Source organism: Acanthaster planci, linkage group LG19 (assembly GCF_054643075.1).
Source record: "Acanthaster planci isolate LZ-2023a linkage group LG19, COTS_SCS, whole genome shotgun sequence".
Taxonomy (NCBI): domain Eukaryota; kingdom Metazoa; phylum Echinodermata; class Asteroidea; order Valvatida; family Acanthasteridae; genus Acanthaster; species Acanthaster planci.
Window position 1 is genome coordinate 3,189,101 of NC_141795.1, and position 26,829 is coordinate 3,215,929.

The 26,829-nt window shown below is 41.7% G+C and overlaps 3 protein-coding genes across 5 annotated transcripts; all 3 read right to left on the reverse strand.

Moving 5' to 3' along the window:
- Positions 1-208: 208 nt before the first annotated feature.
- LOC110974916 (steroid 17-alpha-hydroxylase/17,20 lyase-like) lies at positions 209-8,167 on the reverse strand. Its single transcript, XM_022227176.2, has 9 exons — positions 7,758-8,167; positions 7,034-7,216; positions 6,537-6,630; positions 5,926-6,084; positions 4,429-4,637; positions 3,605-3,730; positions 2,994-3,233; positions 2,159-2,257; positions 209-1,497 (listed from the first exon to the last, which is right to left on the reverse strand). The coding sequence occupies exons 1-9, from the start codon at positions 7,906-7,908 to the stop codon at positions 1,235-1,237; spliced, it is 1,524 nt and encodes a 507-aa protein (XP_022082868.2). The 5' UTR covers positions 7,909-8,167; the 3' UTR covers positions 209-1,234.
- Positions 8,168-9,993: 1,826 nt separating this feature from the next.
- Positions 9,994-18,825, reverse strand: LOC110975250 (steroid 17-alpha-hydroxylase/17,20 lyase-like). The gene is made up of 9 exons (XM_022227612.2): positions 18,375-18,825; positions 17,636-17,818; positions 17,145-17,238; positions 16,462-16,620; positions 15,047-15,255; positions 14,240-14,365; positions 13,619-13,858; positions 12,676-12,774; positions 9,994-12,108 (listed from the first exon to the last, which is right to left on the reverse strand). Exons 1-9 carry the CDS (start codon positions 18,523-18,525, stop codon positions 11,846-11,848), a joined length of 1,524 nt encoding a protein of 507 aa, XP_022083304.2. The 5' UTR covers positions 18,526-18,825; the 3' UTR covers positions 9,994-11,845.
- Positions 18,826-18,978: 153 nt separating this feature from the next.
- Positions 18,979-26,780, reverse strand: LOC110975423 (cytochrome P450 2U1-like). Of its 3 annotated transcripts, none has more exons than XM_087129676.1 (9): positions 26,070-26,776; positions 24,298-24,477; positions 23,689-23,782; positions 23,043-23,201; positions 22,028-22,236; positions 21,457-21,582; positions 20,990-21,229; positions 20,449-20,547; positions 18,979-20,293 (listed from the first exon to the last, which is right to left on the reverse strand). In XM_087129676.1, exons 1-9 carry the CDS (start codon positions 26,251-26,253, stop codon positions 20,031-20,033), a joined length of 1,554 nt encoding a protein of 517 aa, XP_086985802.1. In that variant the 5' UTR covers positions 26,254-26,776; the 3' UTR covers positions 18,979-20,030. The 3 variants fall into 3 exon arrangements, with proteins under 3 accessions (XP_086985802.1, XP_022083647.2, XP_086985803.1); XM_022227955.2 differs by having other exon boundaries at positions 26,103-26,771; XM_087129677.1 differs by lacking the exon at positions 20,990-21,229 and having other exon boundaries at positions 26,070-26,780.
- Positions 26,781-26,829: the final 49 nt, after the last annotated feature.

The following is a 26,829-nucleotide window of genomic DNA, read 5'->3' on the forward strand; positions in this document are numbered from 1 at the left end:
TTTATTTGAAGGTATTTACCACAATACAGATGCAATTATTATTATGTTGTACTACAAAGCAGGTATAAAAAGTCTTTAGATCATTACGTTTGTGGAATAGAACAAATTAAGCAGTTTCCAAAAAGGGTTACTCTTTTTCTAACTACCATGTCAACCTGTTCAAATTCTATACTACGGTATTAGGCAAAATAAAAGAAGAATCATGAACTTCAAGAACGATCGAGAGATCAGCATCTATTTTTCACACACTGGGATGACGGATGGAATGACCGTTTACGCATGTAATGTCGAAGCTTGAAGATCCCCTGAGTGAGTCAAAGTTTCTGTTTCAAATGTGGGGGATATCTCAAGGCCATACATCACACAAGCTTGCTACACCAATGTACTGTAAATGGATCAGAGAAATTTTGATTCGAACTTTAAGCAGTATTTTCAAAACAACTTTACCAAAATATTGGAACTTGACCATGTTGCTGATTCTTACACTTCATTAAAGATTTTGGCAACTCTTGACCCTAATTCAATATTTCTGACTCAGATTTTTGAATTGGCTGATACTTGAAACAGCTCGGTTAACAGCAAGTTTACAATGAAGGACCGTTGCGGGTGCTTACCCTTTCCTGCTGAGATAATGCTAGTGAATCAAGTTTTTTGGGGCCTGAATCTTTGAATGACAGCTAAAGGTTTACGCACTAGTAAAAAATTTTGAAACTGCCAATAGATGCATATTTGCCAGTTCACCAGTGTAACCATTTCGACAAAAATATCTAACTATAACTCCCAGCTTGAATGTGTCATAAAGGGTATTCCAGCATGACCTTCACAACTTTATTGGGTACATGGTTACGGCTCACTCCAAGCTATTTTAGGCTCTAAGTTGGTAGATAATGTGGAACTACCTGTCAATGTGATGCAAGGTATAGGAGAATCAACAACGCAGTAATTTGATACTTCCCTACGAAAGGGGTTGAAATCTAAATCCTGACTCGGAACACTTCTGATTGGGACACACTTGAAGGTGAATTTCTAAAGACTCCTTTACGAGAGATGTTATGTGCCACCTTCCATGATACACAACTGATAGTGGGGGTGGTGAATTCGTACGTTAGCCTTATCAGCAAATGATGTTGTAATCATAAAAGAACCCTACTCAAGATTGTTAAAGCCGTCTTTGGTCCAAAACTTTGACTAAGTGCACAACTGTTCCGAACAATTTTTCTCAAAGCCATTTGAATTATAGTCGTGTTTTAACGCAGACCTCGATATCATCGAGGGGCTGGTGAGCAAAGCCAAGTGCGTCATTCAACTTCAGTACAGTTTCCTTCTCTTTGCCTGGTACTTTGTAGAAGGTATACCGGCTGAAGAGCCAGGTGAAGAGCAGAAAGACTTCCTTCTTAGCGAAGTCCTCGCCGAGGCAGACACGGCGCCCAGTGCTGAAAGGTAGGAGGCTCTCTGGAAGCCTGGCAGGGAGCTGACCGTTGTCGTTTAGGAAACGTTCTAAATATTGGAACAAGACAGCATATTTAGAGTTTCTGGTTTTCAGAACATAGGTTAGGTAAAACGTAAAACTTTGTACTGTGGAGGCTAGACCGAGAGAAAGGTTGCGGGTACACATGTGGAATCTATCAATTCTAAAAGAGTAGTGGTTCTGAGAGCAGGTGAGTGCATGTGAACTCGATGTTTTGACCAGGATGCTCTGGTCGTCCTTGGGAGAGATGCCAAGTAAAATGGAGAGCTCGACTTGGTGGTGTGGAATTGGTGAAGCGTGAAAGAGGCGAAAATGCCACCCCAACCCCACCCAAACCATCAACCCAGGCAACATCCGGTATCCACCCCTTATCACCCCATTATAACTAGCAACCCAAGCCAATTAAGCCATTTTATGCTCGAGCCACCGGTCTCGCATCCGTATGCATTCAGTCGAAGTTCAAGTCTATCAGCTTTCGTGCACTGAACTCGGCGGTGGGAAAGTATACATTTTTGGCTGACCTGTCTCGGAAAAATGGGTGCTACAAAATTGGTGTCAGAATGACTGCAAACAGCTACTTAAGAATTCCCAAAGGCCCAGATCGTGAAAAAACCTACTTTGACGATACTGGGCGAAATGTTGGGGTAGATTCCGCCCCTGGCTCTTTAAGGGTCAATTCCTATATGTTACCTGGTTTGAACTTTTCCGGCTCCTCCCACTCAGTTGCACTGAAGTGAAGGGCGAGGTGGTTGATTATCACAGTGGTATCCTTCGGGAGTTTGTATTCACCTGGACGAGAAAGACTTCAGCAGGTTCATGGAAGCCTGCTTTAATTGTGACACACTTGACTCTATTTGGCCACAGCTGAGTCCAGAAATATCTTATTGGCAAACGGTCTTGACATTGTTATGTTAAGTTTCTTGCAACATTTGTTTTGAACACTGACATGACCAGGAACAAAGAAAGAGGGATATGGAATGTTCTTAACGACTTGAGAAGGGTGTGGAATTTGCAGTGATTTGTTTCTGCTGCCAACATGTACTTTTTGTCTTCGGGGACGTCGGAAAGCATCCCATTCGACCCAATAGGCCTACCCTGTGCCTTTATTTACTGAACTTCGGTTCTCTTTCGCCATAATTGCATCCTTGTATGTGTTCTGAAGATGACGACGTGCATCGCGTCGTGGCGTCGTCTGTGACGTCGTGCCGTCGCCTATTTGCTCAGTGTCAATGGATGTTCAACAGCGTTGAGGAAACAGGCCAGGGCATGACGTGATGACACGACACCCTGACGCAACAGCTCGACGAAACGTGCATTTTTAGAACACCATATAAGAACCTTGAGATACAAAGTGCATTTATTATTTAAACATTTCTGAATTGTCACAGTAATAACTATTTGATATCGACTACACGACCATGACCATAATAGAAATTCACTATGATGTCAATTTGTTTTCAGTAGTACGGCCCAGATCTTCATTTATTTTGGCGCTTAATGGATAAACTAGATAGGCAGTACATACCCAGTGTTGTGTCTTCCATCACAGAATGCGGAACGCCAAGTGGTGCCACGGTACCATACCGGAATATCTCCAGAAGGGTGGCTTCAGTGAACGGCAAAGAGCCCCTGTCGGTCAATGAGGGCATCCTGTCATGACCTATGACCTCATCGATTTCCATGGCAACCTTTTTCTGGATTTCAGGATACTCGGCCATGAGGAGTACGCCCCAGTGGAGGGTGAGAATGGTGGTTTCTGTTCCCGCTGTGAGACGGAAAAAAAGATTCTCTGACATTTTCTCTGATACGTCACAATGCATTTATTCATGTTTCGTGGGTATTAAACATTAGTTTTATAGGAGTCGACCACACTATTCTCATAACATATTCACTTTGACAGTGGACAGGTAAGCCGAAGACCTTCCCACTGATGAATTAGCTGACGTGTTAGAGAGTGAACCATGAAAAGCAATAATAACGATACCCTACACTGAGTTGAATTTCATTCTCACACTTCTGCTCATAATGGATGCTCTTAAACTCGAGCCAAGTTTCAAAAGACTGTTGAAGATGGTATCGGCTGGGAGAAGAGAAGATCTTAGGAAACCTGAATTTGCTGAGTTCTCTTGAGTATACCTCCAAAAATGTCCATGACAGTTTGGATGAGGTGCGTATCTGTCAGACGATCAGCTCCTTCCTCTCCAGCTTCAATGTTCTCCTTCTGGGTCAGCAACAACGAGTCAAAGAAGTCACGGATATTCTCTACGGATGGACACAAAATTGTGTTGACATATGTCGTTACACACAGGACATCCACAAAATGATGCTGGCCAAAAACAGCACACAAACAACTTCCGAATTCTTTGACGCATGCGTGTAACCTGAAAGCATTAATTAACATCCAACTCTACTCTTCTGGCAACATAGACGCTAGCCTGTCTGTGCATAACACTGATTCCAATCTGCACGTGGTATATGGGTCTGGCCACGTTAATAATACAGCACATCCGAATCTGTTGGCTAGAGCTTGGCCTAGGTCTAAACTCCATTGAAAACATGCAGAGACGCGGAGACAATAGACCCAGCCGTAGATCTTGAAGCCCAAATTTCGGACACGTTACCCGAAGCATTCTGTGCAACCATGGAGGAATAATTCCTCCATGATGCAACACCCACGGAAACTAGGGCACGCAAATGTTGATGCACTGTCAATTGCTACAGTTATGTGTATGTAGCTGTCAAGGAAAGCATGCTAGCTGAATCCACTTCCACTTTAGGAAAAACACTGGACGATCCCAAAGCCCGGAAAGCCACTTTCTTTGATGAAAAAGAGGTTTTGACAGGAGTTTTAGGAAGCTTATGTAGCGTTTGCAAAACCCCACTCAGTCGTTTGATTATTTATAGGAAACAACAGTAAAACAAGTATCAGTTTGTTGAATTTTGATCTGATGTGATATTACCCGGGTCAAAGGTGTCACGGTGTCTCTGGAACTCCTCTTGGAACATTTGCCTGAAGGGCTTCAGCAGACGCTTTAACTTGGTATCGGCAGGAGTTGGGATGTACTGGAAAATGGTTATGAAATCCCCTGGCAGACCATTTCCAAATGCTTTGTTGAGTTCAGTGTTGACATCAATCCAATTCAGCAAATCGGGATCGTTAAATTTGTACCTGACAAACAACAGGTCGAGAATATGGATGCTTTGGAAAAAACTCATAAGTCTGACACATGTGCACAAGGAGCCTTAATTACTGCATTTTTTGACACTGTAGCAAACTATTCTTGTATCCCAAGACGTAATGTTCTAACAAAGTGACTAAATAAAATTTATTAACGATATCCTAGTGCGTGGTCTAAATCAACAGCCAAATATAATTAATAATTGAATAGTTTCCTTGACTGGCTTCCAATTATTGTTGACCACCCATACTTGTTATTCTACTGCAAAATGAACATCACTGACACAGCTGTGAATATACGTATACACTGTTCTCATGTTTCATTTCTGAAACCTCTAGTTTTTGGAACAAGAGTTTCAACCTATCAGTAATAATCACTGTAAGGGTGAAGGTGGGTGTAGGCAGTGAACCTGAGCTGATGAGCAAAGGTGCATGCATGCTACATAAGGGTGGAAATTTACAGGTGTTACTGCTGCCCTAACACCTATTGCGCAAGTGAAGTTCCTTTTTGGAGCTTAATTGCTCTGATAAATGGGGTCACCTATCATGTACACGTACCAGATACGTACAATAGGTCACTGTGCTTTATCAGAACAGGCCCCCTCGCAAGTACAAATGCACATGCCTCTTTCAAGTACATGAGACGTACTTTGGAATCTCGAGCGGACAGGAAGATGGAATGAGTCTCAACACAGAATGAAAAACTGTCATCTCAATGATCTCGTGTTAAACGACGAATAACAGTCAGGTGTATCATTCGATGTTCTAAACAGACTTGCTCGTGTACTAACAACGTCATGTGTTGGGCAAACACCGTGTTGGTAGCTTTTTGTTAACAGAGCAAAGAGGATCGGGTGAGCATGTTTGCTTTTGTAGGGGGTAAAGATTGAAGAGGGTTATTGATTTTGATTGTACTAGGCCTATCTTTGTTCGAGCGTTGTGGTCATGTGGCACTATGTTGGCCATGCAAAAAGTTTTTGTGCATTCAGTGGTATTTCAGCTAGTGTTTGAAATTTTGGTGACTACCTTTGCTGATTTTTTTTAAAAAGTTGCTAGGGATACTTAATATCAAATGCATACATGTTAGTTGTCCAAAATGGCCTACAGGCCACAGGTGTCCAAAAAGTTGTTGGTTACTTGACCATGTAAAATAAGAATATGTTGATGGTTGCATTTAATGCCGCATCACTGCAATGTAATGAGACTGTGATGACGATTTGTGTTCAAGCTGCTGCTGTTGTACAGTAGAAATGCTACATAGAGAAATCATTATACTCACGTCTTAGCAAAGCACAGGGTGCCCAAGATGTTGTACACTATCTGGCCGATCGTCCATTTGGGAGCGAATGGCTTGTCTCCCATTTCATCCAGAATCTTGGCAATTCCTGGGGTGACGGCTGAAACAAGTTGCTCCAAACGCTCCTTCTGTGCAAAGTGCCTGCCATTAGATGTTTCAGAGGTAAAGATACGTGTGGACGTTAATATGTAAAAACTATACTTCTCTTTCCTTTTCTTGTAAACTGGGCGATTAGAACAAATTCTACCGTAATGCTTTCGACAAATTCTGTTTGATAAAAACGGAAACAACAACCTATTCAATTTTTACCATGCCACCTGAATAACATTTCACGCAAACCTTTCATGTCGGCTTTTGTAACGAGTTGTGGTGATTCTTTCAATCAGTGCCACAATTTTCATTATCATCCACCAGTACTTTATTTGCCCTTCAGTCATTTTTTTTTTACAGCTGTGAACTATTCTGCTAAAGGGTAGCATTATATTCACATCAACTTTACCTACATAATTGTTTAAAGTCTTTCCTCCAGTGTGTGAATGTAACAATTAGAGCCACGGATCGAAAGTCCTTGATTCCCACACCTTGTTGTTTACCTGATGGCAGTGTGGCCAAGTTTGCGTTGGTAACGCCACTGGGGGCCATAGGTCGAGAAAACAATGTCCTTGAAACCGTCGGTGAACAATCCAACTACAAACAGAAGCAAAGCACAGAATGGAGCAGGAAACGTGAGGACTGAAAATTTCGTAAAAATCTCTGGTAAATTTAATTAGTAATTTCGATGTTTCGAAAACAAACTCAAAGCTGGAGTGCTTGACTTGTTAACACGTTCAGTGTTGAATGAAACATACTCAGTTTCCTGAACTCTACAACACGATATTTTAGGCCTACCATACTACCATCGTTTCAGGCCGATCACCATGGAAAATAGTGAGTGATCCTCGAATCACGTACAACTTTTAAACATTCTGCTCAAATTGGTGTATTTTCATCCAGGAGAATGTAATTTGGCATTTTAAGTCTTGACAATCTGGTAGATTAACTAAAAATGAACTGGTTCCATCGATTCGCCCCACGGTACCACTTGACTAACGTGAGTAGGTTTCAGGACGTCCAGCAAACACAACAGCTTTCTTGACCAAAGCCTCTTTGACCACATCAATGGTGTTCAACACGACAACGTCCCCGCTGGCAAACTTCAAGGAATAGACTGCTCCGTATTTCTGCCAGAGCTCGTTAAAGACTCCTTGTTGAGTGGTGTTTGCGAAGTAAAACTCTGGAAATCGAAAAGGGACAAATGAGAATCAGATTGGAAATATGATTAACATGATTAATATGATTTGTATTATTTATAAAGTATACATACACGTACGCATTCAGGTAGTACCTAAACAATCATCACTTCGCCAGACTTTGTTTGGAAGGAGTGCACTTTTTTCAAGATCACCTCAAGATGACCTTACCCAATCCACGTACCAACGGTAAGAATTCCAGATACGGTCACTAAAGTTTGTTTATATTCATATCAACCATGAGAAAGTAACAGCATGACCTAGAAAGTAAAATTTAGCAGGGAAAATATTGAAGCATTAACTTAGAAGCACTTGGAATTTCTCCGCCCAAAGTCATCAGGCTTGTCAACAGGGTGTCTAGTGATGTCCGGGTATGGACCTCGTTCTTTCGTTTGTTATAATCTTTGATAACGGTTGAACACCGAGGTCGTTAGCCGTGCCAGATGGCATACGTGTTGGTAGTGATGTAGGCCTAAGTGCATTTAGTTGGCCTACAATAATGACGCACATCTAATTGGAACTTACGAGGAATGTTTCCGACAAACGGTAGTGCGGGTGGCCCAGGCGGGAAGCCTGCAGGCCGCTTGGTGCTTTTGTACAGTGCGTAGGCAACCAAGGTTCCTACAGCCACCAAGAGCGTCGTCACATTCAGGTAAACGTCTCCGTTGACTTCCATTTTTCAGCTCCTGATGCGATGCTCGACAGTGCAGCTACGTGATAGCTACTTATATCAAGCACTGTTGAGTCAGCTCGAGGTAGCAGAGATTATGAATATGAATAGATTCACTCGAACATGTCGCGTTACGGACCAGACTGTCAACACCGTATACGTAGCCTTCAATCAACGCAATCACTGCGACAACCGTCGTTCCTTCTTATCATCCGATTTTTATTTGCTTCTCGTGTAGTGTGAGTCACGCTAACTACAGCATCGACCGAAAGGAGATCAAACAACTTACCAATGCCGTTCAAAAAATGGTGTTTGGTATGTCAGGTTGTCAGGTGAGGACGGAGGCTCTCTGGAAGCCTTGCAGGGAGCTGACTGTTGTCGTTCAGGAATCGTTCTAAAAAAATGAAAGAAGAAGGCAATTATCAAAAAATTAATTCGTTCAAATAACAGCAACTTGTTGTGGCAGTTTGATTCTGAGACCAGACATTACTGCATGATGAATTAATAGAGTGTTAATTTGGGAAACTGACACCACAAAGACAAGTTCCGTGTTACCCGTGGTTTGAATTTGTCGGGATCTTCCCATTCACTGGGGCTGAAGTGTAAAGCAAGGTGGTCCATCAACACAACTGTTACTTTAGGAAGCTTGTATCAACCTGACCAAGAAAAAATAGCAGAGCAGAAAGATAAGAATGGATATTGGTTTTGTGTGTTTGTTTCTTCTTCTTTGCCGGTCGGCAGAATGACTCTATTCTAAGCCTCAGCAGTTCACGTCAGCAACACCAGTCAAGCAGTAAAATTTGATTCGCCTGCCGATGATTATAAAATGCTTGCATCACAATATGTGCCGCTAAAAGTATAATTTTTGTCATTTTTTTGATGTGTCAGATGGGAGCGTTATTTGAATAATAAAAATGCTAATCGTGGGGTGAATACATGCGCCTGTCAGAGCCGCAGTAAAGAAACTTTTATTCCCGCTAAATTTTCTAATGTTAGTGTAGTGGTACGCCGCTGTGGGACAGCGTGTGCTTTACAACATCGAAGAAAAGATGTCTGCAACACCAATCACGTTACAGCATGCACCTGACCATTTCGTCTACATTTCTGATGTCCTGGCCCTCCAAAAGTATCCCTGGGTGTGTTACTACGTTATTTATAAATAATATATAACCACAAACAAAAGATAGTGAAAATTGACGTGCGAAATAAGTAAGGACACAACGAATAAAAGCACAGTCACAGCTCAACTCAACACTTACATGTAACACATGTGCATGTATGCAGTTTGTGGACAACAGAGCAAATGTGGTTTGAGCACGGAGGTACAAATCCTAAAATTTATGCATACCAAACTAACAGAAAAATTATTATGCAACGGAGCAAATGTGGTTTGAGCACGCAGGTACGTACAAATCCTAAAATTTATGCATACCAAACTAACAGAAAAATTATTAAACGCATTCTGTAGGGAACCTCATTGGCACAAGAAACCACATGAAGGATTTACTCACCACAAGCTCCGGAGGAAATTACCCATTTTTAACTCGGCATATTGCCATGAAGAAAGCTCATGGCGAACTCGTGACCAAGATTGGAAACGGCAGACTTGCACCAAAATCCGCGCGTCTCCGTCCATCTGTGTGTCTGCTCACTATTCCTACGCCGCTTAAAATACTCAAATTATAAACACACCCCAAGTAAACTTAGAGAGATCTTTATCTAAATTTCCTTAAGCAATATTATTTTCTGCAAGGTACTGCCTGTAAAGAATTACAATTGGTGCCCCATTTCTGTTGGGCATGAATATAATGTTTACATTTCTGTAGGTAGTGATGAGTTGCGAAAGTATATTTTTGGCGGTAAACGAAATGATACCTAGACTGGTTACGTGGCTTACAAAATATAATTTGGGTTTAGAAATGGACTGGCTTTCTGTCCTGTGAACTGATGCAGTCTCCCACATTAGGTTTTATATAGTAGTCCACGATCTGATCTTTGCCAGTGGTTTGTATCACACCTTACGGTATAAATTGGTACCAATCACGCTACCCAGTGCCCATTTCAAAAAGGTCTCCACGAGCTTACATACTGTTTCAATCATAGTTTTGGAAAGTCAAGTAGCGCATTTATTCTCTATTTTAGCCCAAATTTAAACATTTTTAGAGTGTTTGAAAAAGTTGGATTGAATTGGAGGATCTAGCCAGCCTGTCAAAGCCGCTATCAAGATTGATAGTTGTTATTGGTCTCCATAATGTATTTTTTCAACTTTTATTGCATCATAGCTGGTGCATCACTGCATATACACATATAACACTTTAACAGTGCAAGTTTTATAGCTGCATAGATTGATTAACACATAAACGGATCTGCTAAGCTTACTTAATGCAGAATCTTTGCGCGCAATCATTAGTTTCTTTGCAATATATTTCTATAATCTCAACATAATACGAAGCTATTATTAGTATTAGTCAATGTCAGACTCTTTTTGAATTCTATCAAACTTTGATTGATATATGTAGCAGGATTTTTGGGGGCACACTACATGTTTAATTTGCAGAGGCAGATCTAGAGGGGTGTTGCAACCCCCCCCCCGTTCAGCCGCGGACTAAATGGAACTGCCAGTGAAATGACGGAAAATGAGTATTAAAAGAAAGTCTTGGACTAGGGTTGCGCCGTCCATCTGTCCATATATATTTCAGTTTTCTTTTTCATCAGGGAACGGTGGTTGATGCTTTTGGACCCCCTCAGCAGGCCATCCCTTCAGTACACCCACCAACCCCCATTTCCTGAAAGCTACATCTGCCCCTGATTTGTAAAGTTTACGTTTTGAAAAAACTCCTGCTTTGTTTCAAGGTATTTACTTCAATACAGATTCAATTTGTTATACTACAGAGTAGGTAATGTCCTTAGAGAATTACGTTTGTGGAATTGAGGAACGAATTAATTTCAAATCAGACGCAACCAGCTAGGGTTACTGTCTTTCTAAAAAACTACCATGTCCGCCTGTTCAAACTCTACACCTACGGAAAGCAAAGAAGGCTGAAGAATCATGAATTTCAACAGCGAGAGATCAACATGTATTTATGACACACTGGATGACGGATGAAATGACTGTGTATGCATGTGATGTCGAAGCCTGAAGATCACCATAAGGAGTTGAAGTTTCTGCTATACATCATTAAAAATTCCACTTCATTAAAAATTTAGGCAACGTTTGACGCAAATTTATTTTTTCTGAGTCAGGTTTTTGAATTGGCTGATACTCGGTTCACAGCAAGTTTGCAATGAAAAACTTAGCGGGTGCTTGCCAAGGTGTACATAGCTTGCCCTCTTTCATTGAGATATGCTGGTGCACCAAATTTCTTTGGTCCAGTATCTTTAAAATGATGCATAGCTAAAGGTAAGCACTAGTAAAGAATTTTGAAACTGTCAATAGATACATATTTACCAGTTCACCAGTGTAACCATTTCGACAAATATGTCAGTAATAATTTTGTAAATACATTGACTAACTACCAGCGTGAATGTCTCATAAAAGGTATTTAAGTATGACCTTCACAACTTTATTGGGTACATGCTACGTCTCACTCCAAGCTATTTTAAGAGGGCTCTAAGTTGGCAGCATGATGTGGAACTACCTGTCAATGTGATTCAAGGTATATATGAGAATCAACGCCGCAGTAATTTGGTACTTCCCTACGAAAGGGGTTGAAATCTAAATCCAGACTCGGAACACTTCTGATCGGGCACACTTCCAAATGAATTTCTAAAGACTCCTTTACGAGAGATATTATGTGCTACCTTCCATGATACACAACTGATACTGGGGGTGGTCAATTATTGCTGTTGCATGTATTATAAAAGAGCTGTACTAAAGATTGTTAAAGCCATCTTTGACAAAGTGCGCAACTGTTCCGAACAACTTTTCTGAAAGCCATTTGAATTACAGTCGTGTTTTAACGCAGACCTCGATGTCATCGAGGGGCTGGTGAGCAAAACCCAGTTCTTCATTCAACTTCAGCACAGTTTCCTTCTCTTTGCCTGGTACTTTGTAGAAGGTATACCGGCTGAAAAGCCAGGTGAAGAGCAGAAAGACTTCCTTCTTAGCGAAGTCCTCGCCGAGGCAGACACGGCGTCCAGTGCTAAAAGGCAGAAGGCTCTCTGGAAGCTTGGCAGGGAGCTGACCATTGTCGTTTAGGAAACGTTCTAAATATTGAAACGAGACAGCGTATTTTTATGGAAAAATGAGTTGGACAAGTCAAACCTAGTTTTCAAAACGTAATAGGTTTGGTAACATTTAAAACTTTGTATTGTGGAGGCTAGACAGAGAGAAGGGTTGCGGGTACACGTGTGGAATCTATCAATTCTATAAGAGTAGTGGTTCTGAGAAGAACCGGCGAGTGCATGTGAACTCGACGTTTTGATCAGGATGCTCTGGCTGTACTTGGGAGAGATGAGGAGTAGAGTGGAGAGCTGACTTATGAGGTCAAGAGAAGAAGCCATGGCCAGCCACCAGTCTCGCAACAGTATGCGTTCATTTGAAGTTCAAGGCTATTATCCTTCGTGCATTGAGCTCAGCGGTGGAAAGGCATGGCTGACCTGTCTCGGACAAATGGGCGCTAAGCAAGAACTATAAGATTATATATTATGTCAAAATGACTGCAAAGAGCTACTGAAAAAATACCCAAGGCCCCGCTCGTGAAAAAATACACTTCGGCGATATCGGGAAAATGGGGCGGATTCCGCCCCTTAAAGGGTCAATTCCGGCGTTACCTGGTTTGAACTTTTCCGGTTCCTCCCATTTAGCAGGGTTGAAATGAAGGGCCATGTGGTTGATCATCACAGTGGTATCCTTCGGGAGTTTGTATCCACCTGGATGAGAAAGACTTCAGCAGGTTCATGGAAGCCTGCTTTAATTGTCATATACTTGACTCAAACGGGCCACGCGTGAGTTTAGCAGTAGCTTATTGCCGCTCTTGACATTGTTATGGCATTGTCTAAATATCCCACTTTTTATTGGAGTTTCTTGCCACATTTGTGTCGAACACTGACATGAACGGGAACCAAAGAAAGAGGGATATTTAATTTTCTTAACGACCTGAGAAGGATGTGGATTTTCCAGTGATTCGGCCTGATAATGTTTCTGCTGCCTACATGTACTTTTTTGTCTTTGGGGGCTTTGGGAGGCAGAATGTTGTGCATCCCCTTTTCCCCAATAGGCCTACCCTGTGTCTTCATTTACGGTACTGAAATACGGTTCTGTTTTGTCATAATTGCATCCTTGTATGCGTTCTGAAGATGACGATGTGCATCGCGTCGTGGCGTCGTCCATGACGTCGTGCCGTCGCCTGTTTTCTCAATGCTGATTAAGACATTGCAACAGGTCGCAAAGGGCGACGGCACGACGCGACACGCTGCAATGGTTGTTCAATAGTATTGAGGAAACAGGCCAAGGCATGACGTGATGGCACGACAACCTGACGCAACAGCTCGACGAAACGTGCATTTTTTAGAACACCATATAAGATCCTTGAGATAAAAAGTGCCTTTATTATTTAAACATTTCTGAATTGTCACTGTAATATTTATTTGATACCGACTACACGACCATGACCCTAATAGAAATTCACTATGATGTCAATTTGTTTTCAGTAGTACGGCCCAGATCTTCATTTATTTTGGCTCTTAATGGATAAACTAGATAGGCAGTACATACCCAGTGTTGTGTCTTCCATCACAGAATGCGGAAGACCAAGTGGTGCCACGGTACCATACCGAAATATCTCCAGAAGGGTGGCTTCAGTGAACGGCAAAGAGCCCCTGTCAGTCAATGAGGGCATCCTGTCATGACCTATGATCTCATCAATTTCCATGGCAACCTTTTTCTGGATTTCAGGATACTCGGCCATGAGGAGCACGCTCCAGTGGAGGGTGAGAATGGTGGTTTCTGTTCCCGCTGTGAGACGGAAAAAAAAGATTCTCTGACATTTTCTCTGATACGTCCCAATGCATTTATTCATGTTTCGTGGTTATTAAATTAGTTTTATGGGAGTTGACCACATTATTCTCATAAAATGTCTACTTTGACAGAGGACAGGTAAGCTGAAGACCTTCCGACTGACTTGTGCTCATTGAATTATCCAATGTGTTAGAGAGTGAACCCTGAAAAGCCAGAACAACGATACCCTACACTGAGTTGAATTTTAATCTCACACTTCTGCTTATAATGGATACTCTTACAATCAGGCCAAGTTTCAAAAGACTGTTGAAGAAGAGATCGGTTGGGAGAAGAGAGGGTCTGAGGAAACCTGAAGTTTCAGGGTTCACGCGGGTATACCTCCAAAAATGTCCATGACCGTTTGGATGAGGTGCGTGTCTGTCAGACGATCAGCTCCTTCCTCCCCTGCTTCAATGTTCTCCTTCTGGGTCAGCAGCAACGAGTCAAAGAAGTCACGAATATTCTCTACGGTTGGACACGAAAATGTGTTAGCATAATGTCTTTACACGACATCCACACAATGGTGCTTCAAATGTAAAGGGCAAACAGCACATACAAAGAACTTCTTCTGTGTTCGTTGACATATGCGTGCAATCTTAGAATTTACATCCAACTCTACTCTTATGGCAACATGGACGCTGGTATGCCGATGCATTAACAGTAATTCTAATCTGCACGTGGTATAAAGGTCTGGCCTCATTAAGACAATACGGTGCACCTGAATCTGTTGTCTAGAGCTCGGTCTATTTCTATACTCCAATGGAAATACGTGGAGTGGCGGAGACAGCTCTGGATGCCCGTTTAGGACACGCTCTACGTACACATTACCTAAAGCAGTCTGTGTAACAACCATGGAACGCAAATCTTGATGTGCTGCCGATTGCTACAGTTACGTGTATGTATCTGTCAAGCAAAACGCAGTGGCTGAAACCACTTTCATTTGAGGAAAAAAAATGGACGAACCCAAAGCCGGGAAAGCCACTTTATTTGATGAAAAAGAGGATTTAACAGGTGGCTAGGAGTTTTAGAAAGCTTTTGTCGTTTGCAAAATCCTAATGCAGTCATTAGATTATTTAAAGGAAACAACAGTAAATTCATTTACAGGAATATTGCGAATCTGTGGTGTTTGATAAGGAGTGAGATTACCTGGATCAAAAGTATCACGGTGTCTCTCAAACTCCTCTTGGAACATTTGCTTGAAGGGCTTCAGCAGACGCTTTAACTTGGTATCGGCAGGAGTTGGGATGTACTGGAAAATGGTCATGAAATCCCCAGGCAGACCGCTTCCAAAAGCATTGTTGATTTCAGTGTTGATGTCAATCCAATTCAGTAAATCGGGATCGTTGAATTTGTACCTGATAAATGCCATGTTCAGAATATCGATGCTTTAGAAAAAACGCTTAAGTCTGACACGTTGAGCCTTAATTATTGCAGTTTTTGACACAGTAGCAAACTGTTCTTGTATCCAAGACAAAACGTTCCAAGAAAGTGACCAAATAAAATTTAAATGCCGATCCCAGTGTGTGGTCAAAATCATCGGTCAAATTTGATTAATAATGAGACAATTTCCTGTTTGGTTTTCAAGTAATGTAGATCACTCCCATACTTGCTTTTCCACTGCGAATGACAAGCGCTGGCACAGTTACTCTGAAAATACGTGTACTAAAAGGTGAAAGTGCAGGTGTAAGCAGCGAACCTGAGTTGATAAGGAAAAGTGCATGCACGATAAATTTGGGCACGGTGAAAATTTACAGGTTGTACTGCTACCTTAACACGATCTCTTGCTCAAGCCTTAGAGGGAGCTAAGCACCAGTCGTACATGTATCGGGTATGTACTAATAATAGGTCACTGTGCTTTCTATCAGAACCGGCTCCCTTACATGTACATTTGCACATGCCTCTTTCAAGTACACGAGGCTGCGCTTTGAAATCCTGAGCAGACAGGAAGATCAAGAATGAGTCCTCACGCAGAATGAAAACTTGTTATCGTAATATCTCATGTCATACCAAGAACAGACAGGTATCATTCCATGTTCCGAACCGCAGACTTGCCCGTGTCCTAACAAAACCATGTGTTGTGCAAACACAAGCTTAAGAAGATCAGGTGACCATGTTTGCCATCGCAGAGGGTTAAGATTGGTTATTGATTTTGACTGTACAATCTTTGTTTGAGCACTGAGTGTTGTGGTCATGTGGTACTATCTGACTTTGGCCATACAAAAAGCTTTTGTGCATTCAGTGGTATTTCAGTTAATATTTGAAAGCTGGTTGACGAACTTTGCTGATTGTTTTTACAGGTTGTTAGGGAAATTTTCTATCAAGATACATACATCTTTATGTTAAGTGTCCAAAATGGCCTATAGGCCACGGGGATCTGAAAACTGCTCACGCGTGATTTATTGGTATCTGAGCCACTGTACAGAGTACTATACAAAAGACAAAAATGAGGATTTGTTGCCGCATCAGTCACAGTGATGACATTGCATGTGTACATTTTTCTTCATGCTGCTGCTGTTTGTACGGTACTAACGCTACCAGACATATACAGTCATTGTACTCACGTCTTGGCAAAGCACATGGTGCCCAAAATGTTGAACACTATCTGGCCGATCGTCCATTTGGGAGCGAATGGCTTGTCTCCCATTTCGTCCAGAACCTTGGCAATTCCTGGGGTGACGGTGGAGACAAGTTGCTCCAAACGCTCCTTCTGTGCAAATTGCCTGCCATTAAGAAAATGTGCCCAGGTTTTTCAGAGCCAAAGATACGTGTGGAAGTTAATAAAGTTGTAAAAATGACACGTGCCTATCCTTTTTTCCGTTAAGTGGGCGATCAGAACAAATTCTGCCGTGATGCTATTTGACAAATTCTATTTTATAGAATGCAAGCAACAACCTATGGGATTAATTACGACGTGTGTTCCCTATTATGGAGCAGCATCATACCACGCCAACAGAATAATACTGAACACACACACCTTTCTAAAAGCCTTTTGTTACGAGATGCAATGATTCTTCTAATCGATGCCATAATTTTCGTATACATGTACCTCTGCTTTATTTGCCCTTCAGTGATTATTTGTAGCTGTGTACTTTTTTGCAAAAAAGTATAGCATTATCTCCACATCATCTTGAAAAAAGAACTGTGAATAACACTTGCAAACTTGTTTAAAGTCTTTCAGTCCATCGAGTGAAAGTAACAGAGCCATCGGCTGAAAGTCATTGATCCCCAAAACGTCTTTGTTTACCTGATCGCAGTGTGGCCAAGTTTGCGTTGGTAACGCCACTGGGGGCCGTAGGTCGAGAAGGCAATGTCCTTGAAACCGTCAGTGAACAATCCAACTAGAATCAGATAAATAAAGCACATGATGGAATGGCGCCAGGATGAAAAAAACATGGGAAATGAACATTTCATTAAAAAAATCAGGCAAACTTGAATTTCAACTTCAATTTTGCAAAAACAAAAATCGATGTTTGAGTGCTTGACACCGTTAGTGTCTTTCCTCAACTCTACAACATGAATTTTAGCCCTACCTATACCTTACTACCATCGTTCAGGACTCCTTCCACATTTTCAGACCTATGCCCTCATAAAATAATAAGAGATCCTGGCATTATATTCAATTTTGAGGAATTCCGCTCATAAATTGTTTTTATTTTCATCCAGGAGAGTGTAATTTGGCGTGTTAAAAATCTAGACAATCTGGTGTATTCATTAAAAATGAACTACTTGACTAACGTGAGTAGGTTTCAGGACGTCCAGCAAACACCACAGCTTTCTTAACCAGTGCCTCTTTGACCACATCAATGGTGTTCAGCACAACAACGTCCCCGCTGGCAAACTTCAAGGAATAGACTGCTCCGTATTTCTGCCAGAGCTCGTTGAAGACTCCTTGTTGAGTAGTTTTTGCAAAGTAAAACTCTGGAAATCGAGAAGGGACAAATGAGAATCGGATTGGAAACGTGATTAACAATATTAATATGATTTGTATTGATTTATAAAGTATACATACACGTATGCACGCACATAATACATGTGCTCTGGCAATCATCACTCCGTAAGCCTTTGTTTGGAAGGAGTGCAATTTATTGAGAATCTCTTTTTTTTTCAAGATCATCTCAAAATGACCTTACCCAATTTGCCAAGGGTAAGGATTCCCGATACTTTCACTAAAGTTTGTTTATAGTCATATCAACCATGAGAAAGCGAAAACATGACCTAGAAAGTCAAATTTAGCAGGGAAAATATTGAAGCATCTACTTAGAAACACTTGGAATTTTTTGACCAGTGTCATCAGGGGGTGAACAGGGTGCTCGTTTAGTGATGTCCGGATATGGAATTCATTCTGTCTGTTATGATCTTTGTTAATTAAACGGTTGAACATCCGAGGTCGTTAGCCGTGGCAGATGGCATAGGCGGTAGTGATGTAGGCCTAAGTACAATTAGTTGGCCTACAATACATCTTAGAGGAACTTACGAGGAATATTTCCAACAAGCGGTAGTGCGGTTGGCCCGGGCGGGAAGCCTGCGGGCCGCTTGGCGCTTCTGTAAAGTGCGTAGGCAATCAGGGTTCCTACAGCCACCAAGAGCGTGGTCACATTCAGGTAAACGTCTCCGTTGACTTCCATTTTTTCAGCTCCTGGTCGATTGCAATGCTCGACAGTGCAGCTTTGCGATAGCTACTTATCATATCATGCACTGTTGAGTCACTTCGTGGTAGCAGAGATTATGAATACATATAGATTCACTCGAGCAAGTGGCGTTACGGACCAGTATGTCAACACCGTAGCTTTCAATCAACACAATCACTGCGATTGAAGCACAAACAAAGGTCGAGCCAGGTCTCGCACGCGATTCCACCGTCGTTCATTCATATCATCAGTTTTTTTATTTGCTCTTTGTCTAGTGTGAGTCACTCTAACCACAGCACCGACCGAAAAGAGATCAAACAACTTTCCAATGCCGTTCAAAGAATGGGTTTTGGTATGTCAGGTTGCCAAGTGGGGACGTTTCCAATTAACCCGAATATTAAAAATGCTATTCTTAAGGTTTTGTGAAGTAGTTGAATTGGAGAATTCAGCTGGCCTGTCAGGGCTGCAGTACAGATACTTTTATTCAAGCAAAGCTTTGTTAATTTCAAGTTTTATACCTTTGTCGATGGTCTTATCCAGTTGGCCAGTGGTACAACATGATATATTTATGGTACAGATTAAGTAGCAGCGTATATTGATAAGAACACCGGATTTTCTGAAATGCACTAAATACAGTGTCAGACAGTTGTCGAAGTTTAATAGTTGAATATCTCGTCTCAGAATTTGTTGGGTAAACTACAAAGTTTGGCCCAATTCGACATGTTGAGAATAACTAAGTTTACAGTATCACCTCTACAGTTGTTATTTTGAATTATGAATGAATATGAATCGCTAAATTAAACGCATTGCTAGGTATTGCTTCATGTTACCTCTCTAAAGAAAACAGTATTTGATGGTAAAGAACCAATAATTCAATCCTAAGGCACGGCTGTAAGTTTTACCAAATTGGACGTAACCAACATCATTATTTTGCTCTTTTGCTTAGTTTGGAATATCCGCCTATTAAATTCTACGCTAAATGTTTCATTGGAAAGCCGTAACTTTAAAAGCATGAACTTTCCTACCGAAGTGACAACGTCACGCGCGGAATTGTGTGTGTATATTATATTACAGCGAGAATCAGCGCGCGAAACCAACACGCATGCGTACCGCTCCATTTGTTGCCACTACACTTTTTGGTTCACAGTGACGTCACACTTTGGTACTCGATAGATCGGGCACTATCATGACACACTGCATGAAACAAAACGTCTGTACGACATGCACGTATTTTCAAAACTCAAATGAGTTTTTTAAAAATCGGACGTGAATGAAATAGTTTATACAGTATTCTAAAAGTGCAATCATTTTAACTCGAGGTTCTTAACGAAGGGTTTCATGGATTTTTTCCACACCTTGCTTTTTTGGTGTGACTGCACCATCCAATAATGACATGGCTTAACCTTTCGCAGTGAGATGCTGGTAAGGAAGCCTTATTTGGTCCGAATTTTGGGAAGGATTTACATGATCATGCTTTTTTGCTTTGCGTTTTCTCAATGAGGCTAGAAGCGTCTTTTAACGCAGACCTCAATGTCATCACAGGGCTGATGAGCCAGGACCAGTTCTTCATTCAACTTCAGCACAGTTTCCTTCTCTTTGCCTGGTACTTTGTAGAAGGTATACCGGCTGAAGAGCCAGGTGAAGAGCAGAAAGACTTCCTTCTTAGCGAAGTCCTCGCCGAGGCAGACACGGCGTCCAGTGCTAAAAGGCAAGAGGCTCTCTGGAAGTTTGGCAAGGAGCTGACCGTTGTCGTTCAGGAATCGCTCTAAAAGGGGCAAATTATCACAACGTTTTAGTACCAGTACACAAGTAAGTTACTCCTGTGTTTGAAATTGCTGTTTCTGAAGCAAGACATTACTGCTTGATGACCTGAGCTATCATCTGTAAAACTGACATCCACAAAGACTAGTTCTGCGTTACCTGGTTTGAAGTTTTCAGGATCTTCCCATTCAGTGGGGCTGTAGTGCAAGGCCAGATGGTTAACCATCACAACTGTATCTTTGGGAAGCCTGTATCCGCCTGGCCAAGAGAAGCAATACAGCAGGAAGAAAACAATATGTGTTGGTTTTTGTGAGGTTAGAATTATATTTTTCTTCTTTATTTTTGAGGTTTCCACCAAATTCCAACGACCGTTTTGGTGTACATTTCTTTGCAATAACCACTTTGGACACTTCATTTGTACAAGTGGAGTCTAAAGACAAGCGTTGCGAATTTCAAGTTTAGAATGACATGTAATCTAAACCAGCGTTCACATCTGCAGTACAGTCGACCGTTAATATTTGATTGGATAGCTGATAATTATCTAGTTTTACGTGCCTTGAATACTGTAATTTTATTGGTGTAGATGTACTTGTCATCTACCCTCAGATTGCAGATTGTCTACGTTGTAATTAATGCCTAAAATGCTGCTTTGACCTTTTCCTGGGTCTTAGTGAGTTGTGACACATGATGAGATACATACACAGTGTTGTGTCTTCCATCACAGAATGCGGGACGCCAAGTGGTACCACCGTGCCATACCGGAAAATCTCCAGGAGAGTGGCTTCAGTGAACGGCAAGGAGCCCCTGTCGGACAACGACGGCATGCTGTCACGACCTAGGACCTCATCAATTTCCCTGACGACCTTTTTCTGGATTTCAGGATACTCGGCCATGAGGAGCACAGCCCAGTGAAGGGTGAGAATGGTGGTTTCTGTTCCCGCTGATGTGAGACGGAAGATGCATTAAACTATGCCTAATTATCATTTGGCCGAACTTTCGTGGGGTCATTATTGTCTTTATATGTGACGTATACAAGACCAGGAGCTGATTCATTCGCAGGAATTAATCTCATCAGAATAGCATGTGTTTACCTGTATAGAAAAATGCACTCGTGAATTGTACTGAGGGGAAGCAGTCTTTCGTTACAGCTAATTCCAAAGGCCTTACCCGAAAAAATGTCCATGACAGTGTAGATGAGGTGCGTATCTGTCAGACGGTCAGCTCCTTCTTCTCCTGCTTCGATGTTCTCTTTCTGGGTCAGCAACAACGAATCCATAAAGTCACGGATGTTCTCTGAAGACAACAGGGAAATTGTTTGCTTGGAGTGTTATTCAAAACAATACGGGGCTCTGTAAACATATGCGCGACACAATGTCGGACTATTAATCCTATTAAAAGGTAACTTAAAAACAAATTTTCTTGGGGGGGGTTGTTTAATAAAGGGAAGTGGGCCAAAAATTTGGAATTTTAGCGTGTAACTTTTGTAGACCTTTTGGCGTAGAGGTTTTTGGGCCTTTTCTTTTACATGCTTTCAGAAATGTTATCGTCCCCCAGATGTCTTTCCAACATTAAAACAAAAACAAAACAAAAAAATCCCCCTACTTGGTAGCGGCTGGGGGAAAACAGAGAGATGCCGATAAGGCTTTCAGGAATGTTCAATGAGATAATATCTTAATTTGCGTTTAATTAAACAGAAAATGGAATGATTACTTAAAATAATCGCTGCTAGCCCCATTACCTGGATCAAAGCTCTCTTGGTGTTTGTCTAACTCGTCACTGAACATTTTCCTGAAGGACTTCAGGAGGTGCCGGTATTTGAAGTCGGAAGGAGTGCGAATGTACTGGAAAATAGCTATGAAATCTCCCAGTAATCCGTTACTAAATACTTTGGTTATGCCGGTATTCAGGTCGATCCAATCCAACAAATCGGGATCGTTGAATTTGTACCTGTCACGATAACACATAAAAATGCATGCTCGTCAGCCTACACGAAAACGACAGTTAATTCTCCTTTCAATCACCCTACGCGAAACTGAGTGGCGGGTATCCAGCGTCCAGTTCGAAACAAGTACTTTGAAAGAACACAGTTTGACGTTTGCAAAAGAATCTAAAGACTCTCAGCTTTGAGAGAAAAAAATAAAAAAAGCATGGGAGAAAATGACCAGAGGAAAATCGTTCGAACATGTAGGCCCCTATGCATGTTGATGAATGTGACAAAGGTTTTGGCAAATTCGGCAGGAAACGAGGGAAGGTTCTGACATGAATACTCAATGAGTACATGGTCCTGCAGACCAACAGTGAGCGACATCCAAAACTATTAGACCCAAAGAATGTTCATGTATATGTACCTCTGTGTTTGTGGGGTCAAAATCCATTCCATATTGTCAGTGTTTTTGTGAGCCTGTTCATTAAAATGATGTAGCGTTAACATGATTCACGTAGATGGTAAAACGTTTGGAGACTGCAATTTGCAGTTTGGACCATACCACATAGGGAGCCATAGTGTAACAATGAGAACAATTAGAGAATAAACATTGTTATCTAAACTCACAGAACAGTCTGGTCTGAAAAAGTATTTTCTTTTTGATTCAATGATCAAAAAGACTTTGCACCCTGTAAGGCGTGGCACAAACACTGCATGAGTGACTAAAAAGGGTGAACTGGCGTTGACAGTTGCACCTCGACTGAAATCGCTTCTTATACCTATATATCTGAATTACACGTACATGTACTACAAATAAAGTTATACTGACCGCTTGGCAAAGCACAGGGTGCCCAAGATATTGTACACTATCTGGCCGATCGTCCATTTGGGAGCGAATGGCTTGTCTCCCATTTCATCCAGAATCTTGGCAACTCCAGGGGTGACGCTGAAAACCAGTTGCTCCAAACGCTCCTTCTGTGCGAAATGCCTGTCACAAAGAAAAAAGGAAGAACATGTACACAATCTAACTGTACACTGATACAAAGTTTCAGACAGGACTCTGAATAATTATACTTGCCTTGTGTATTTGGAGTGTGATTTAATTCGTTGGTGCTTTCCTGGTTAAAAAGCGTGACTGGAGCCCGCAACCTTAAAAGTGATGAGAGTTGAATGTGTAGATTACCCATCAGATTTGGTCTTCTGAGCAGAACCATTTTGGTGACAAATTTCCGCCAAGGGACATTTGACATGCATTTTTCTCAAAGCTTTCTTTCTGCAACCACCTGATTGTTTTGAACAACATGATTTAGTCTGTATAGAAAAGCCATTTCTGTAATGATAGGCACGGAATAATTCCTTTCCGAGGATTCCCGTGGTAATTATTTTAAAATTTTAGTCAGAGAACTAGAAGCTTTCCTGAGGTTACCAAATTCTCAAAGAATGGGGTTGAACTTCCTGACATTATCTTCATTTACCTGATGGCAGTATGGCCAAGTTTGCGTTGATAACGCCACTGAGGTCCGTAGGTTGAGAAAACAATGTCTTTGAACCCTTCTGTTAGTAATCCAACTATAATAGAATTAGAGAAACACGAGACAATTAAAAAGTAACATTGAAGAATATTTTGGATGGCAAATCCATGAAGAAGAACACTAAAACATTTTCGTAAACTCTGAATCTAGTTGAATGCAACATTACTGTAGCCTATGTACAAACTGCACCGGCGTAGCCAGGATTCAGGGGGCGGGGTGGCGAGCGGGGAGATTATCGCTTCAGTGGGGGGGGGGGAGTCTATCTGGTAGTTGGAAATACATGTATACATGTCCATAATCGTGACCACATCAAGTGGGGGGGCCACGATTTCTCATGGGGGGGGCGTGCGCCCCTACCCCCCCTTAGCCACGCCGCGGACGAACTGTATTGTTCACCAGTCTATTTCATATCAGGTGTGACTGTTAAGTTTTTGGAACTTTATTTGGTGGAACAGTTTTTTCCTCCAAACTGCTGGCAACTTCAAGCAAACTTTCTGAAAAGTACTGCAATTAAAGGGACCCTGGTCAATATCTGACCTCGATGCACCTCACCTGAGTATGTTGCAGGACGTCCAGCAAACACAGTGGCTTTCTTGACGAGTGCCTCTTTAACCACATCAAAAGTGTTTAGCAAAACAACGTCACCACTGGCGAATTTCAAGGAGACGATTGCGCCATATTTCTTCGAAAGATCCAGGAAAGCTTGTTTTGGATGTTTTGCAAAGTAAAACACTGGACGGAATGCAATGAAGGAAGGACACTGAATTTTAATCAAGTGAGTAAAATTCTTTGGTATTGCTACATTGAATTTACAATTAAACTGCTGCAATGAATTGACAATTGAACAATCACGTTCTTCCTGTTATTTTAAAAATTCTGTAAGTGAATATAACTTTGTTAGTTTATCTTTTTCACTTCCCTCCTAAAAAGAGTATAAAACCTTAACATGTAGCTTCAACCCTCAGAAAGGTCATGAAAGGTTAAAGAGCCTACGTAACTGCCCCCTCATCAAACAAGTTCCCCTCCATCGAAAATTTGGTTCTGGATACACCCTTGATTAGGACTGAATTACCTACTCAAGTTAGGCCTACTTATGTTATGATTAAGCATGTGTTACACCCCCACATGTTCCAACAACAGAGCTAGTTGGGAAGGTCCCAAATTATGGTGCTTTAGTTGGCCGGCATGTATAAAAACCATACTCAACAAATTCTGTGAAAGACCTCAAGAACCATCTCGAAGTTAATGCAGCTCACACCTTACGGAATTAATTATGACACACAGCTGGAATGTGTGACATACTTTGGTCGTCCCAACTACAGCCGTACTTCCAAATTGGTTCGTTATCCTGGTTGGCTGAAACATTGTCACGAGGGGTTCACGGTTACAGACTACAAAAATTATTAACTTTTTGGTCAGTGTAAATTAGACACGCGCCAAGACATCGCACAACAGTGGACTACAATTTATATTGGTCGTGTAAGATTTTACTTTAAATTTTGACTGTTACAGGGCCCTCAAATCACGACAAGAAAAGTGAAGAGTAACACAAAAACTGAATTTAAGGAAGACAAAAGTGTTCCTTTAATTGCGTATGAGTTGGAGGAAAACAGTTACGTTACAAAATCTCGATTTTTTGTATTCGACATTTCGGACAGTGTGTTTTAAAACAAATGGACTGGAATAATTTGGTCATCGGTAGTGCAAGTTTATATTCCCTGTCGGACCTGTGATGAGTGAGCAGAGGGTTGAATTTCGCTTTGTCGGCCTTAGGAAATACGACCCTCTCTTGGTTACTCACAGTTCGTCACCGACACCACCAACTGACACTCATTTCCAAGTGAGTGTCAGTTCGCCGTGAAAGTTGCGTTATCAACAATTTCGGTTTCACAAACTAACGCTCGATGGTGCGCGCGCACATCGGATACTGAAGTGAAATAGATACAGTAAGGAGCAAATTCTTTGAAAGGTTTGACATGCATTTGACCCATCCCTGTATCTGATACCTGACACAGAAATTAATTAGAAGTTGTTTAACTGGTATAATTAAAATAGCTTTCAGTTTGTGAAACGACAATGCACAGAGTGCCTGCCGAAAGCGAAAGCATGATTTGCCAAATACACGCGCATGGAGTACGGTACCATATCAATTTAAGGGGTCTATTCCTTTTAGTCCGTAGCTGGAGGGTAATCCATAGCTGGGGTAACACATATTCATCATAATTCTTGAGGACGAAAGAATTCTGTGTCGTTTCACACTATACATGTATTTATAACCAACCAAAATTGTTCCGGTACCAAAGAAGGTAAGGCATAGACCCTACCTATAGCTGCTTGCATATTAGGATACAACTCACGAGGAATATTTCCGACAAGTGGTAGTGCGGTTGGCCCGGGTGGGAAGCCCGCAGGCCGCCTGGTGCTCCTGTACAGCACATACGCTGCCAAGGTTCCTACAGCCACCAAAAGAGTAGTCATGTTCAGGTACAGGTCTCCGTGCATTTCCATTTTTCTTCACTCCCTCTTTACGATGCTGGCCTCAAAATTGGGGGGAGAGGTTGATTAGTGGCTCCCTTTTATGATATCAAATTCTGTGCGTGCGGTGCAGCGGCAGTCAACGCCAGGGTTTGGGAAAACAAGGTTTTGGGTCTTGGGCTTCGTGCAAGTGTACTGCTAGTACTTGTCACATGTAATTTTGTGTAGGCGGTGAACAGGTAAAAATAGTCTGGCAGCAATACTTACAATTTTGACATCCGTCAAAAAACTAAAACAGAAGTCCAGAACCTAGCTCGGCAAACACTCAGTATTGAGAATGTTCAAAGGCATGCAGCACGGCGAGAAAGATCAAATGGTGCATTGAGAGATCATGTCGAATGTGCTTTGCTCGAGCAGACGTTGCTATTTTTTGAAAACCTGAGGGTGTTGATTGACAATGCAACTCATTCATGTATTTCATTTTGTACAGCTGTATACCCAATTACTGCATTGCATAAAGTCAGCATCTGAAGTCGAACTCGGTGTTCCCTCGTGCATTTGCCTGTGTTGGCGTACCACGTAATGTCTGGCATACACGGAAGAGACTAC

Coding starts and splice junctions, on each gene's coding strand:
- LOC110975250 (XM_022227612.2), bottom strand. CDS start 18,525: ATGGAAGTCAACGGAGACGTTTACCTGAATGTGACCACGCTCTTGGTG. Junction 13,859..14,239: donor GGTCATGGACATTTTTGGAG/GTATACCCGCGT, acceptor TCCGTCTCACAG/CGGGAACAGAAACCACCATT. Junction 12,775..13,618: donor GATGGAAGACACAACACTGG/GTATGTACTGCC, acceptor TTTCTCATCCAG/GTGGATACAAACTCCCGAAG.
- LOC110975423 (XM_087129676.1), bottom strand. CDS start 26,253: ATGGAAATGCACGGAGACCTGTACCTGAACATGACTACTCTTTTGGTG. Junction 23,783..24,297: donor ACGTCCTGCAACATACTCAG/GTGAGGTGCATC, acceptor ATTCTATTATAG/TTGGATTACTAACAGAAGGG. Junction 20,294..20,448: donor TCCTGAAAACTTCAAACCAG/GTAACGCAGAAC, acceptor TGCCCCTTTTAG/AGCGATTCCTGAACGACAAC.
- LOC110974916 (XM_022227176.2), bottom strand. CDS start 7,908: ATGGAAGTCAACGGAGACGTTTACCTGAATGTGACGACGCTCTTGGTG. Junction 4,638..5,925: donor ACCCTGTGCTTTGCTAAGAC/GTGAGTATAATG, acceptor GTTGTTTGTCAG/GTACAAATTTAACGATCCCG. Junction 1,498..2,158: donor GCCGGAAAAGTTCAAACCAG/GTAACATATAGG, acceptor TCCAATATTTAG/AACGTTTCCTAAACGACAAC.